The following is a 17,258-nucleotide window of genomic DNA, read 5'->3' as shown; positions in this document are numbered from 1 at the left end:
ATCATAATAATGAAATGAATTCCAAATAATTGCTCACTCATTTTCTGATTAAAACGAATTTGTTTGTACTACCTCTAGTCTAATTGCCATAAATATCGAATATGAGGGACTCCATGTTATTGTCCAATAGTTTGGATTCAATCATGAGTAAAATTATTTCGGTTTAATCATGAGTAAAATCATCCGAGTCAAAATATGTGGACGGCCACATGAAAAGAGATCATTTTGTCCGTATAGAATTTCGCATACTCCAATTAGATCCGTCACATTCCACGAATTTTAATGCAATTGGTATTTTATAATGCATCCCCATGTCAATATCTCGGAAAGTAGAATCCACCCGCCAGTCCGTTTAATTTGGATGCACATTCAAATAAAGGAGAAAAATAGTCAATGAAAAATTGCTCACCAAATATTTGTGGAACTGGCAATAAAATAAAATAACTATGTTGTGTTAATGGTTTTTATATGCCGTAGTCATAGTTACCATATGACATAGTAAGATTCTCGACGGTAATGGACTCGACATAGATATAGTAAAATATGGAATCGGACATGGTAAACTTTCCTATGGTATATACTATATACTATATACTATATAGTCAAGGATCTCATAGTTGGCTGGCGAAACTTACCATAGGTACATGGGAAAAATGACTATACAACATATTAATACGGCTTATATAATATAATATGTAATAAAAAATACTTTACAAAATTTCTAGAAAACAATTATTAACAATTAAAACAATTATTTCTAGATTACTGCATGGCATTAACTCGAGTATAATTAACTAGATGATTTTATTAAGATTGATATGTAACAGATTCAATAATTAATATCGCTAATTATCGTAGCACTCATGTAATTTATGGGGATATATATTGTATATTATTTTCATGTTCTCAACAAATGCTTTATAATTTTCGTTGAAGTTTGGAATTTCATTGATTTGATCAAGAGTCATTGATCCTAATGAATCAAATTTCACGTGTCGATAATAATTCCGGTTAATTACAATCCATAATAACTTTTTGTGTTATTGCGAGTACTCATGTATTTCATTTTCATGTACAAGCTCATTGGATATATATTTCCAAATAGTAGCAAGGAAATAAAAATGAACAAAGGGAAGATAATATTGAATTTTTTTTATAAAAATTGAACTAATTAGATTGAACTATATTAAAACAAATGAGGAATTTTTTTTTTTAATTCCTCAAATGCATTTATTTTTAATTGGGAAAAACTACAGATATTTTGTTCGCTGCAAACAGTGTTGTGAGATACTCTGGAAATTCTGGTCATTCCGAAAATATCACGAAAAATGTCGTGGACAATGGTTTTCTTTTTGTTTTGAATCGTTCTAGTCTAGAATTTCACGAATTTTTTGGGCGCTTTTGCTCGGTTCCTGTTTTTCGAATAGCCCCAGTGGTCAACACATTCTCGACACTCACAATTTACTTTTGTTTTTCATACTTTGACCTTTTTTCATCCATTTTCGAAACCCCTTGCACCAACAGATATGAAGAACAATTTTGCAACCAATGGAATATTAGAAATTTTTGCCCCCTCTCGTTGGTCAGAAGATAGTCACTTCATCCGAAAACTTTGAACTTTAAACTTTAGTCTAGCCTGAACAATTCTCGCTTCATATTAAACTTTTAAATAGACCCAGCCAAGTTTCGCATCCAGTCGAGTTTAATCCAAATAATTTTAAAAATCTTCAATTTAAGTTTCAAATTTGGGTGTGCTGATGGGATTCTTCCTTGAAAAATTTTTAAAAGAAATGGGCGAATAAATCTAATCGAGTTCGTATCTTTCGCAGTAGATTTTCGCAGAAATTTCATGAATATTTATTCTTTCCAGCTGCAAAATTGATTGCGATTCATCTGAATCGAGGGATTGATCAGAAATATCTCGAATTTCGTTGCCGCAAGAAAATTGAGATGTGGAAGTAGACAGCAGTCACTATTGAAGGTCTAATTCGCGGACAAAAGCCTATGTCTATTGTTCTAGATCACGTGCGAATATCTTTCAGAAATCTGTAAACTGGAGATTTCCCGAAGAACAAATGTGGAAGAGCCGATATTTGGCCTGGCATAAATGCTCAAGGCTTCAATCTCGGATTCAAATCGAACATTATTCACAGTTGAAAAAGTGCGAAACAGGCGAAATTCTCGGCGATTCATCGATTTATTGTCTCGAATACGACATTTTTGTGTCTAACAAATACAAAAGTAATTTTCGTTGAAATTTTTGATTGATGGTAATGATGTCAATGATTTCAGAGGAAATCATTAACTTAGGTACCACCAGTACTGGCGGTAATTTGGAAATTGTCTGCAAAGAATCTTGCAAGTAGTGAATTACATCGTTCTTTATTGAAAATCTCTACTGAAATATCAAGCGACTTTTCCTATTTTGGGTGAATATAAATGTCGAAGGTATTCCTCGGATCACAGAATCTAAAATCGGACTATCTAAAATCAAAATTGAAGCTGCCGAAACAACTAAATTCTTTCATTCTTTAAGGAAGTCAAGAATTTAGTATAAAAACATTATTATTACCAATTCTTTTACAATATTTACGTTTTTTTTTGGAGAATTTCACTTGATGATTTATCAATCGACGATAATTACTAAACATTTAATTCATTAATTTATGTTTGTTTAAATTTTGAAAAATATTAAAAATTCAGAAGGGATTAATTTATAATGAGTATCCATAATTCCTTCATAGCCTCCCCATAATTAATTTCTCCATTGTCCGTAAAGTCTTTCAAAATTATTTCAGCCAGATTATATCGGCGAGGACTGAACTTTTCCCGTAACCTTCAGAATTCGTAAATTCGTTTGAGAGAAAATGGAAGTTAAGGGTGAAGTATAATTCGAAATAGAATTTTCGAGTGGAATTTTCTTTTTCCGAGTGTCTCTGCAGATGGTAGTGAGCGGGAATAAAACGGTGCGGGAATGAAGCAAAAAAAAAAAGTTCAAACTATTTGCAGTTCATGAATATTCAGACAACTGAAGGCATCGTCGCATCCCCTATCGCCACTCTCTCTCTCGTTCTCCCTTGGGGTGATTCCTCAATAATTCCAAGTGCTTTCGCTTCCGGGTCGCTACTCGGTCTCATCTCAATTATCCACTGGGAAAATTACACGGAGTATAGCAGAGACGGTTAAATTACGCGTGGCCTACGTTACGAGGATTACAACGGAAATATATATAAAAAAGAAGCAAAGGGTATTACTTAATTCCGAAAAAATTATTCAATTGTGATAGAAGCCTTTACCTTGATTAAAGAAATAGCAAGTGAAATATTGATGGACTACGACTAAAAAAAAAGTACCTGGCATTGAGTCCCGTTGATTCCATTCCCACCGTTGATTCTGAATGCACTAAATATTTTCAGCTGTGTATTTTGCGCCATCAGGACTTGTTTCTGTAAGCAATCCTCCACCAATATTTATTTTTGTTCTCCATAATTCTTCCTCATGGCTAGGCATTATCCAGACGATAGCTCCAGAGGCAACCGAAAATGTTCAATCAGCAGTTGAAGATATTTACCAGAATTTCCTTACTGTATGCTTAACCGGGCGTGCCAATTTCTCCTGTAATATATTTCATACCCAAGCTTTACGGGAAAATAATTAGTGAAGGAAGTGCAGTCCACAAGACATTGAGAGGGAGGTGTGATAGTCTGTGTATCTCATGGTAGATATATACAGGTAGGCATCTCGAACGATGTTGCGAACCAAATTTGCTTATGCTGCACCCAGACCGCTATATACCCACCTCTGAAAAGCTTCGTACCCCCGCATGCCAACCCCTCACCTAACCTCGTTCTCCCGTACGTGCGGTCGGTGTACGGGTGAAAGTGGTGTTGAACGTTAAAACGTTTTACGAGCCACGGCGCCTATGTACCTACCCCAAGACCCCAACCCCTCCCATGTTCTTCAGCCCTCTTTTCCATACAAAGGCTATCTGTACTATTTCGTTGCTCTTCAAGGAAACCCCAAGTGATTGTGCGCACACACGAATTAATATCGTTAAAACACCATTTTAATTAACGACATACCACTACATCCCCCAATTTATCTACTTCTGCAACTTTTCAAATCCAACTAACTTGGGGCGACCCAATCAAAATGGGACATCCGGGAAATATAAGGCACAGGGTAAAATGGGGTGAATCAGGAAATTTAATGGGAGACGAGAGGCAGCAATCGATCGTAAGAAGCAATTATCCAAAATTTCTTTTTCCACAACTTGATTACGCTTAACTGACAAAATGAAAAAATGTTAAATTCTTATTATAGATGTCTGAATTAAAATTTTTAGAGTTTCTTTTGACAGAAACTGACGGAAGCAAAAAATGACTTGATTAAAGTAATTCTTATTTTTTAAAATATTGTCATTTAAAAGAAAATTAAATTTGCAAAAAACACTGGTACGCGTTGAAACCATCTGCAATATTTTTTGCTGCGAAAAAATGTAACCGGGAATGAGTTAAAAACGTTTATCCGCTGGTGTTCCATTTTGCCCGAGTCTCCCGTTCATTCTATAACATCTATTTTTTGTACAGTTTGTTTATGGATGGAAATACTGTAGTTTCCACTTTTGGAAATTTTGCTGGGAAGTGATGTAGAATACTCTGAAACGTGTATTTGTCATCTTCGTCCAGTCAGTGGTCATTTTTGTTATTTTAAAATCAATAACTAATTAATTCTGTCTGATTTTCAATTGAATCGACCAAAAGATATTCAACTTACAAAATTTGGTGTATTTTTTGTGTATTGACAGGCTTTATAAAGCAAGTGTTTTATTTACGGTGAAGCTGGGCCTATAGAGGATTTAATGGAATGGTGGTTTCGCCAATAGAGAGAGGGTTTTACATTAAGGCGCCTAGGTGTATGATAGGATGTAATAGGGGGGCTTTATATACCAAGTCTTATATAAACTGAGATATGCCGTAGCATTTCTCGCCAAGAAAAAATTATGATAAATTGTACAAAACAGATGAAGAGACGATGCGATACGAATAATATTTTAGGGATATCTTCCAGTTAAATCTAGGACCGTTAGATGTGAAATAAAATAATTGTACTTTATGTACATGTAAAAAATTAGTTTCATCGAATGAAGTTTTAATAGTTGAAAAAAGTTTATGCTGAATTCTTCGTTCCCTTGTCCCCTTCTCTTAATCAAGGAAATATTGAACATTCCAACCGTTACATTCTGCACCACCAAACCATTTGATTCGATTCATTACCTAAATTGTATTGGACAAAGCTAGTATTTTTAGTTCGCATCGAATTCACCAAATGATGAACTGGTTCGCCATTACCGTTTATTTCGATTAAAAACCTTAACAGCGAACAAAAACTGGAAAATACCCTCGATGGTTTCTCAAATTTGAAACTAGAAATTTGGAAGAGTTCAATTTCTGATTATATGTTTTATTGTTTAAAGGAGTATATACGAAACTCAGATTTCAAAGATTTTTTTTTCATTTTTATTTTTTATTAATGCTTTAGAAACTTTATTCTAGATTTATTAACAAAGATATCTATATAAACTGAATCATAAATACATGTTAATAATTATATCTTTCATTCACATTGTTTCAAGTAATTTCCCATTGCTGTCAATACTCTCGGGATTGATGAGGATGAGATTGATGTGGATTGGGAAATTTCAAAGATTCAAAAGATTCAAAAGAAGAAATTCAAAATCAGGAAAAAATTGTCAATTAAAGTTAATGAGAATCAGAAAATACTGGTTAAAAGTTAAAAGCACAAGTCAGGTCGACTCCAAAGAAATTTTCCACCGAAAAATTGATGTTCACTCACGATAGAATTTTTTGTGTCTGGTAAAAATTGAAAAATTTCGATAATTATAAAAGTAGCGTGATAGCCACTATTTATAATTGTTCGATCATCGATCTGACTCGGCAACGATGTGCAGGTGCTCACCAAGAACTGTATTGTATGCAATCCTAGCAAGGAGTGGTCACTTGCATCGGTCTAAGTACATTAAATCAGAGCCAGTAATTTATATTTCATAATTTCACGTACCATCAATACTGGAATTAGACCAAAATAATTTCTGACGTTACAATGTAAAAACCTCATAATCTGATTCTTGAGCTCCAAATTGGTCGCCCTAACACAAAGAAATGTAGACCAAGATTTTTTAATAAAAACCAAAATTTCGCATTCGATCTTCGGGGCCATTCCATCAACATACCGGGTACATCAGGAGGTTGAAAAAAAAATAGAACGGATCTTTGAAATTGTTTACTGAACGTGAGGGCGCAAAACGAATTGTATACATCCCCCACCAATGATGGTTGAACCAACGGTTAGACATTTTACGATGTGCACATCACACGCAAATGTGCGTACCACACCATGGTGATACCCATGGTGATGGTGGTGGTCTTCCGTGTGGATGAAAGCACTCTAACCATCAGGGTCATATACGTAAACGAGAGACAGAGAGGAAGGGCTACGCACATTGCATGTCCTCTTCACTTATTTGTCGGCACGTACTCGTAACCAGGACACTACAAATTCCGCGGTGCTATTAAGCGCTTAAGCTTAAATCCAATGCTGTGTATGTGTGCCCACTCTACGATTTGTACCAAACTAGACCGAGAGCCTGTGGATCTCCCTGATGGCAGGAATTTCGGATCGCTCGCATAATGTGCCCACGGCACCCGATAACACGCGCTTAACCCAAGGATTTATATTAATAACTCATCCACCCACTGGGAAATGTTATAAATCATGGATGCAGGAGATATCCATGTACAACTGGGAATTTATTTATCATTTTGATATTCAAGTTCCCCAGGAGCATCCAATTATAAATGTAAAATTATTTGAAAGAATTATGTACGTGAATTTTTATGGGGCATAATGAGATGGAAATTGTTCTTTGTTAATTGAATCAGTATTTTTCATGATAAATGGCTTTTAATTATTAATTATACAGAGAAAAATGAATCTTTGCTTCAAGGAGAGAATTAGTTGTTTTGTGGTTTTTTTTTGGTTATTTAAATTCGATAGAAGATAAAAATTTCATAGAATGGTTTTTTTATTTTCTACTAATTGGTTTGGACACATTGAGTAGTAATAACATTTCATTTTTTATGTTCCAGTGACAACAATTTTTATAGAGACGTGAATTCTATCGTTCTGGCGAGTACTTAAAATTCCAACCATCACCAGCATTCCTAAAATTGTGAAATTTCCGCTCGGTCCTGTGGAGCGCAGCTATAAAATACCAAATTTTCCTAGAAAAAATATTAACGTTTGAAGTATCCTCACTATTTTAGTATGAACATAATTCGGTAAAACTTTATTGATCATAAATCGAACAACGACGCTTCTCACGTTTTTTCCAATTAAAATTTCGAGAAATATGATAGAAGTGAAGGTAATGAAATATCCCGTATCCCGACATTCCGAAACTCTTCAAATGTGTCACTATTTTTTATTTCGATAAAATAGAAAATCTCTGAAGTAATAGGCGAACCACTTAATGATTCTCAATTTCAATAATCATTTTCATCTCAACAGCTTCCCGCTCGTTTCTATCAATTTCAAATTTATTTATAATGACAATGTCTCAATGGTAAATGTCTATTTCAGTTCCCTGCAACCAAATTTAATTCAAACCATAAAATGAAGGGCGTCGACCGTTCGAACACATTTCGATGTTGTTTACACTTGGGGATTAGTGATAAATGATGACATCATACTTCGTCAGGTGTAATCACGAAGAGAGCTTAAGACGTGTCAGCTGAGGCCTTGGCGTCAAACGATTAACATGTGCCTTTCGGAAATCTATGAATATCTCGTCAACTATCTGTTTCCACCATTTTTTATCGCAGATTCGTCACAAGAAGGCTAAAAGCTGTGTAGATTTTATTATACTATTTCATCACTCATCAATGGAAATTATCAAAATTATCGTATATTCCCCAGTAAGTGCGTTGCCGACAAATGACGTGTCAAGTTTCCCAGATTTTTCAGTTATCTCGGAAATTTTACGTGATTGACTGATGGACATCTGGAGGAAATATCTGATTGATTCTGAAGCTCGAGTTGTATTCAACGGATTATTTTTCTGTTTAAATTTTACCGTATGGAATAGATAAGGTTTATGTTTAAAGAATTAAAATAGAGGTTTGGAACCATAAGGCAATTTTCTTAATTTATTTAGTCAAGATTTTCTGAATTACACAATTAAATCCAATTTGTCAATCTTAATCGGTGGTTATAACTCGATTCACCAGATCGTCGTTGCGTGTGCTATAGGTAAGAGATAAAATTATTAAAAAAAATTATCAGTTAAATTCCGAGTAGCTAGGTGGAATGGTACCATTATACTGGTTAAAATTTAAAGGAAAAAATTATCTTGGGTACTTCTTAAAACTTCAGTCACAAAGTCATATGAATTTTCAATTATGTGAGCTTGAATTCATGTCTATTAGAAACGTTTACTAAATTTATAATTTATCTTTTATTGAAAGTTCAAGAAAATTGGGTTGTTTATGTTAAATGATAATCGATTTGTCAACGAAAGCTTGAGTTTTCTGGCTCATTATAAAAATTTAATATGAACTACTATTGAATTTTTAAGAGATTGATAATTTTGGAATTATTGTCTGAATTTTTAACATTTTCAAGCCTTTTCAGTGCCATATGAACCTGAAAATTGGGAATTATCAGACTGGTCAACAAATTAACTGCACTGAGAAAAAAAATATCGGCTGAACGGTCGTAACGTTGACGTAGTAACAAACCTGATTCGCGAATCAAACTCTTCACTAAATTGCAAATTCATTTGAAAATTGAAAAATTTCATCCGCAAACGCTCATCCACTTGAATCACTCCTGCGCGTACTTGAATCAAGTAGATGCATGTTTGAACCGTACTTGGGTAGCAAAAGAATACAAAAACTATATTCAAATGTGTGAATACGTATCTATCAAGACGGAACGCTATATAGCTCGATTTATTTCGGATTGAATTAACGAAACGAATTGGAATCCGTCCAGTAGTTTTTGAGATGTTGGAGAAAAACGAAATTTTAAAAAGTTGCAGTATCTCAGGAGCTATTCAACTGATCGAGCTGAAACGACGCGTCAAAGTAAAGGTTAATCATAGCTATCATAAATCGGAAATTTAGATTTTTGGGAAAAAATTGTACCGTCTGGATTTTGAATGTTCTAAAAATTAATGTTTAACATTTTGAATTTACGCACATGCACACAGACCCACAGAATGATCTAAAAACATTATTTTTTCAACATTTCAAAACATTCTATATAAATTGAAATTGAAATTAGAAAATCGAAAAATGGATTAATTCAACAGAAAAAGTTTTCCCTTCGATAGCAAAAAAAAATTGAATGACGCTCAATCACGTACATAGTAGATCGATGCTTTTTTTCAGTCTAATTGTTCATGGAAAAAAATTGTTTTCTTACCTGTACAATTTTAGATATAATTTTCCAAAAGTGATATCAGGAATATTCTTGATAAAATTACGTCTCTCAGTATAACGCTAAATGTGAGACAAATGTGAAGTAAAGTTCATTCATGACATTGACGATTCAAGAAAGTTCCCAAGAAATATGCTGGGCACCTCCGGTCGACCGCGTATTTTCTAAATGTGACATATCCCACCGTTAACCTAAAAATAATCGAGGACAACATTCCGTTTTGATTCTAAAACTGAAAATAAGAGGAAGTAGAGCTGGGCGGTTGGGGAAGTATCTATTGGTGCCGTATAGCCCTCGAATTCGAAATATTTTTATCCATTCGCGTGGGAGTGTTATGAAAAGTTCTATCCGGAATTTGATAGGTGACTATCAAAAGCGCGAAAAGTCAAAAAACCAAAATACATTGGAATATATAAAGCAATTCCACTCCTGTAGATCTAGTTGATGGAATGTTGCGGAGTTTCTCTTGTCCCCGAGGGCTATCTTCAAAGTACACTTAACCGGTGATAAATCCGGGTGATCCACACCCCAATTTCCACGCTCACTTGACTGTGTGAATCTTTAGAAGACATGGTCACAAAGAGGATGTATCGTTTTTCGACATCTGGCTGCCATGGGTTTTTGAACTTCTTTTCATTAACTCAAGAAGATTCTACGCGTATGAAGTTATGGGAGCAGAACGTTCGCATGATTCGTAGTCTATCAAGTAGACGATACTTCGGAACTAATAATTAGAATAGTTTCTACCAACTCCAGTTGAGTCACTGAGTATACGAATACATACAAATCTTTCCGGAAAATTATAATGTACAATCAATAAGTTCCCATATAAGTCGCACCTTCGAGAAGAGTTGTAATTGTACCCATTAGTCTTCTGTTCTTTCAATTTCTCACAATAATATCGTGATTATTTTTTCTTTGGTACTCGTTTAATTTTCAATTGTAATATAAAGGATTCGCAATGAAAATGTATGAAACAACAAAACGTTTCCAGATTGATAGGCGATTTGGAGTTTGATTTTTTTTTATTTTTAGACTGTTTCAGTTTCATTCGTAGGATTGTTAGGATTAATTGACTGTTTGATACAATGAATTGTCGTGAGGATTTCACAAACGCAAAAGACACTGAAGACTTTAGGTTCTCCATTTGAAGGAAGATGCTGAAGGAAAGAAGAAAGATCCCCACAATCAACGTCAGACCGGTCTTACCTTTACTCTCAGGATTCACTTACATAACTATCCAGCAAACAATCTTCTTCAATGGCCCCATCTCATGTTATTATCTTGAAAAGTTAAGGACTTGAGTGGATTATCAAGAGCTCATACGTGAGCAAAAGAGAAATGTTGTGATTTATTCGGAAACTATGTGAGTAGTTCGAAGTTTGGAGCAGCGCCATTCATGTCAACTCATGCAAGAAGTGTTATCATTAAAGTCCGGAGCTGATTTGTTGTATTCATAATGACATGTAATTCATTACTTTCATTGGACTTCAATAATTCACCTAGAAAGAAACATTGAATTGAGGTATTGAAAGGACTAACAGAATTTGAGGTTTTTAAAAACTGATTTCATATTCTACAAATATCGACCAATCGGTGGAAGTGGTAAAGCAGAAGAATACTCATTATAATGTAAGGTTTATAAGTGATGGAAAATTTTAATCCCATTTGTGAGTGTCAGATTCATTTACTCTTCTGTGCTCTTAGGTGGTACTTAAGCAATTACGTGTCCAAGTTTCCTTGGGTCGTTCGGGTACAACTATAGTTGTGATCGTATTAGGTGTGAGGATAGAACGAGAATTGTATGAAACAGGGAAGATAAAGTATGATTTTAATGAGAAGAGAATGGTGTGGAATGATAAAGAAAATAACGTTGGTTTTTAATTTATGAAAATTGCGATTCTCTGATTCTAGGCAGCTTATAAATTCAAGATTTTATTATTCAATTCGATATTATCAATTACGAAAATATTCCATGAATAATTTCAAAAGTAGAAGTTCACATCGTCTGTGAAATTTGTCAATCCTTTATCATAAAAAAGAATGACAATAAATGATTGTTTTCATCGTCAATGTTTGATTCGACTTCCTATTGGTCGATGGATAGACTGATCATTTCTATAACTACGAGGATGTTGTTGTGCACTATAGTGCTTACTTTGAGACACTTTCTTCTCATTGTGAAACCGTATTTTTTGTTTTTCAAATATACTTGCTGTCTGTAGCAGAGTTGCCAGACGGCGCTATTTTTCAAAAGGTTTTTTTGATTTTATACAGTGACAGTCAATCGAGTGAAATCGATCACTCGAAGAATTGACCTTTTTCGAAGAACGTAGTTGATATCCCATTTAAAGACTTTTATGATCTACCCTATTCTGGACAAATTAATACAAATTATTGGAAAAAACTGCCGTCTGGTAATCCTGGTCTGTAGAGAAATAGATGTTCGATATAATAATTCAATGTTCTATATAAATGAGCTTTATAATCCCGATTGGTGCAGTCTGAGTCATTCGGTGCAAATAACCACTTTTTTCTGGTGCGCGAATCATTTCGGGCAGGTTTCACATAGCATTATTATTATAAATACAAAACTGTTTTTGTTGCCCGTCAGTGTATTTTGCCCATCCAGTGCATTTGTTCTACCTTCCCCGAATATATCAATTATTGGATATTTGAACTGATTGACATCATCAAACCAACGATATCTCTCGCTATCTTTGTCTCGATTTTCAATTGAAATTTCTTTAACAACAATGAAAAAATTTTGGCATTTCACTGCCAGAAAATCGAAAATTTTTTCAGATATTTTTACAAAATTTCCGCATCCTTAATATCAATTTGTGCCGTACTTTACTCGTACTTTTCAGTCTCTATGGTCGTAAGAGTGAGACTATACGTGAAGTTTGAGTGTGGCCTTGTCTCGTCCTCCTTTTGCATATATGGTACCAGGACTTGGTTGTTTGCCTAAACAAGGATCTGTACGCCTAGAAGTATCTGGGCCTCGTATCTGCTCGATGCATAGACAACAAAAAACTCTTTTTGGTTTGAGTGCCAGGTTATCTATTGCCTCGACCAGCGTCCGGATATGAGAGTCGAATTGAGTTGTGCTCCCCATCTCTTCTTCGGCGTGTCCATCTTTACAAAGAAGGTTACTGCCTCATTGTTGAAAGCCGAGGTGGATGCCAGTTCTGTCTGAACTTTGTCGAGAATCTCTGGGTGTAGCGTCAGTGGAGTCTTTTCCTGTGAAACGCAAAGCAGGCGAAATTCAGAGAGCCTAGGAGTCTCTGTACTTCTTTTAACTTGGTCCTGCCGGTGTACAAAATCTGACTGATGAAGATGCCGAACCGTCGAATTTTCCTCTGCGGGAGGCTGATCTGGATCAGGCGCGAGTCCCAGGTGAAGCCTAGAAATTCGATTCTCTGGCTTGGAGTTAGTATGCACTTCTTGGGGTTGACCAGCCAGCCTAGGTAGTCTAATAATTGAATTGCTTCCTTCAATTGGAGAGCTAATTTGGGCGCACTCTGGAAAGTCAGGAGAAAAACGTGCAGGTAAAACAGCACTTTTACACCAGTTCCATATTACTGCGAAGATGTGAAGTGCAGTTGAGAGTCAGAATGGGAGGCAATTAAGTACACATGTTTAACAACGTGGTTTATTGGTTGTTATATTACATGAGATGGTAATATCATTTGTTTGAGTAGTTCTAATATTGGTTTCACAGTTTTTTCATCGTTCACTAATTTGTTAATTTCATCTCACAATTTCAAATTTCTCCTGATGACTTCGTTAGATGGACAGCCCGTAGGGTGTGTCACTTTGAGGTGACCTATTCTCAGTCGATTTCCGTTCGGTGGTTCTCAAGATATGGAGATTTTCCTCTGGCGTGTTGGCAGACTTCGTGGAGTTTGGTTTTGTCAGTATGCTCATTCCACTTCCGATCCTAGTGCTCGGTCGCTAGGTTTTAGGCCCATTTTTTTAACTCTCTGAAGTTGATGGGGATGCTCTTGTAGTCATTGTCTAATTCTGTGGCTCTTTTGGCTGCCACGTCGACTAGTCTTTTGGTGTGATCTCATCCAGGTTTGGGATTAGTATTTTGTACATTATTTCCAAATTATCGAATTCCGTTGGGAATTTAGTTTGCATGAGGTTGTCATCTGTGAATCGATTTGTGATTACTTCTCGAACCGATCTGGAATCTGTGATAATTAATTTTTCGCGCCGGTCTTCTTCTATCGAAAGCTAGTACTCCCATGAAGGCTCTCCCTTTGCAGGTGAAAATTACTTAAATTACTGCCTCGTTTTCTGTCTTGGAGCCATCGGTGAAGATTCTAGGTATACTACGCTTTGTATAGCACACACGTGGTTTTTTGTTAGCTATGGTTTGTTAGATTCAGACTCATTGTAGGGGAAAATATTTTCCATGGTGGGAATGGGTGATGATGGCGTTGTACTACCTTCGCTATCTGACCATTGATCTCGTCATAGTACTGGTTAGTTCGAATATGTATTGGTTGAATAGACTCAGTTTTTGTAAGGTTAGCTGAAGTATTCCAAGATGTTGTTGGGTCGTTGTGTGAAGATGCTCAGTTCGTTGCTGTTTGTTTACTCGAAAGTTTGATCCGTCTGATATTCAACGGATAGTCATCAGCTTCTGTTAGTATACTGCCGGTTGGGCTTGTCTTGCATGCTCCAAATGGTATTCGGAGTGCTGCAGTATGTCCATTGTCCCCGATTTTTGAAGGTGTTTTTTTTCGTTGACCCATAAATCAGGGATACATAGTCAAATTTCCATCTGATCAGGGTGTTGTATGTTTGCAGCATCACTTTTTTATTTGCTTCAAATTTGGGAGATCTGTAAGGAATATTTTTGTCTATATTTTTTCAAATGTTTACTTGATTTTCTTTGGTCCAAACTCGAATGACTGTATGACAACGTTGTACATCTGTTGTAGCCGGCATGGGGGGTAGTTATATTTTATGTCTGTGCCTTCGGCTTAACCCTTCGCCGATTACCTCATTTCTCCTTTGCATATCTCTGTGCCCGACAAGCCTTCTATGTTGGTAAAAGGGTACCTTGAACTAAGCGATAACTGCGGCTATCCCGGGTCCGAAAAATACAACGGGCCAATATTGGTTCGAGACTGGCAACCGGTGTGCCGAGTGTTGAGTGCCGTTTCTTGACCGGTGCTGGCCATGGTCCGGTTCAGTCTCGGAATGATAACGTTGGGCCGATGCTGGGTGCCAACTGTCGGCCAGGCGCTGACTGCCAAACAATGGCCAGTAAGGATCGTCAAACCTCGGGGCGTTATTGAGCCGCGGTTGGCCAATATATTTTTTATAATGGTATGAGCCGACTAAATGGTGTACCACATTAAATTTTAACTAAAATAAATATGAAAATTCAAGAGTCAATCTCAAAATATAGTTTTTTTATTACATGAGTCATGTTTGAAATTTTAAACCACAACATATTTTATGCTCTAACGAACGGTTCGTTTTTTCTCACTCATTATTAGGTGTCCAAACTAACTAATTATCATTACAATACATGAACTATTGTATAAGTAAGTATTTTTAATACAACGAGAAACGCCGATAACTAAATATTATTTGCCATATTTAGATGATTTAATTGAACAATCGTCTTATAGACAATAAGAAAATATCCTCAATCAGTGGGAAAAACTAACAATAGAAGATAAAAACATCGAGAATTATACTCCTAAATGAACAAATAATAATAATCACCTGCTTGAAATAAGCCTACTACAACGTATTAATCATTGTGTTTCAATAATTGTTTTTCCCACTCCATGCATTTTTTATTTGTATCTCAGAGCTTCTTCCATATAAATTATAAGTTAATGCCTTATTTGGACGCAGGCGCTCTCTAGACAACGAAAAACTGTTTTCAAACAAAAAGGGGTTAATTAAAAAAATAATAGTAATTGCGAAAGTGAGAATCATACTCTCTAACTAATATTTTATCTTTGGAACCATTTTCATTTTTCAACGAACGTCGACTATCATTCTTTGAGTTCGTATTTTTCTTTGAAATAATATTCTATATTTTATCGTTCCTTAAAATTCTCTTTCTCTTCAATGCTTTTCCATACAAATCATTCTGAAATCGAATGAAAAATAAAGCAATGAAACAAGTCAAATAATTCCATGAAAAAAAAATTCTTACATAATCTCCATATGAAAGACTGAACATGCCTCGATAATTGGTTTCTATTTTATGATAGATTTAATCTGTCATTCACGAACATCAGATGATTTTCTTGAAAATGTTTATCAATTTTTTCATCGTTCATCATTTTTTAAACATGGCAGCTTTCATTTCACAACTCAGAAAGGCAATATTAATTCCTTTCAGACAATCAAACACACCTTTTCATAAAACCAGTAAAAAAATAATCAACCGTTATCCTCTTGAACAAATATTATAAGTTCATACTGATGAACATATAATTTTAAAATTATTTTAAGATTGCGAAAGATTTTGAAGATTAGAACATTTATAATTATCAGATTACGACAGCTCATCCTTTGTTTCGTGGACATGACAGAAGTTTATAATGATTTTGACCTTCTTTTCTGTCTTTTTGATCGACGGCCAAAGCGATCCGAAGAACCTGTGAACCACTTCGAAATAGTACTACGAAAATTTTTTTCATCCCAATTTTGTCCAAAATGCCCAGCGACAGCATCTGAAAATGACGTTATTAAACATATTATGCAATAGCAAAAATGATATGAGGGTTTATTCTACACCTTGTTTTTTCTTAGAAACAAAAAAGGCGAAAAGTTGAATATATTTCTTTATATTTCGATAAGTATGGAAAAAAGAATAGATTATAGAAAATTGAAAATCCCTAGTTAAGAAGTCAGTTCTAAAATAAAGAGTGATGTTTTGAAGGGGAAAAATTTGTATTTTATATTTGATTGGTGAAAACGACTAATTGTCTGACTTTGAAGAATAGGCGGTACCAAATTGTAAAGAATCCTCAAGGATATCCTCATCGTAGTAGTTTATAAATTTTGTAAGTTTGGCAGAAAATGATGTACCGGTAGGTTCTACGTTTAAAATGCTTAAAAATACTCTACCAATTGTGGCCGCTTAGTAATTGAATTATTTTTCATGAATTTTTGAAGTTTACCTTTTAGAAGACTATATGTCAGAGTCAAACTGAAATCCTCCTTGCTTTCTCGGCCAAATGCTGAGTAAGCATCCTGAATTTCCTGTCCCAACATACTGCCCAGAACACAGACTATACACTCCTTGTTGGAATTTCGTGAATGAATTAAAAATTCAAAATAATCAAACTGAAAAAAATTAAAAAAGCTATTTAACTTTCATTATAAAGAAATAACAATAATAATAAGAAAAATACTATTAATAGTGATCAAAGGGTTTTACCAATGCGTTTTTCTCGTCGATGTCATCAATTAAACGCTTCTCGTACTCCAGAAAGATATCCAAGGTTACCATAGGCAGCACAACTTTTAATTTGTTCTTCAATTCATTTAGGTTAGTTGTCTGACCACGCCTAAAATTGTGCGATACGGTAGTGTCCTTCAGCTCCTTTATTTGTCTCCTTAGATCCAGTTGAATGCTTTTGACCAGGGATGGGCAACCTTCAGGTAGCTCGGAGCAGAGTCATAAACTCGAGTTAGGAATCCAATAAAGTTTATAACCATGCCAATTATAAGGGTCCTAGTACGATCAT

General features: G+C 35.1%; 1 protein-coding gene across 1 annotated transcript; it reads right to left on the bottom strand.

The window, feature by feature from the left end:
- Positions 1–14,972: 14,972 nt before the first annotated feature.
- LOC105270326 (uncharacterized) lies at positions 14,973–17,258 on the bottom strand (the record flags this gene model as incomplete). The annotated part of the gene is given in 3 exon segments (XM_011311180.1): positions 14,973–16,238; positions 16,689–16,854; positions 16,949–17,258. Coding segments are annotated over 3 exon segments (375 nt in total). The 3' UTR covers positions 14,973–16,101.

This window comes from Fopius arisanus, unplaced genomic scaffold (assembly GCF_000806365.1).
Source record: "Fopius arisanus strain USDA-PBARC FA_bdor unplaced genomic scaffold, ASM80636v1 scaffold00085, whole genome shotgun sequence".
Lineage (NCBI taxonomy): Eukaryota > Metazoa > Arthropoda > Insecta > Hymenoptera > Braconidae > Fopius > Fopius arisanus.
Note: the sequence above shows the minus strand (reverse complement) of the source record. Positions and strands in the feature narration are given on the sequence as shown.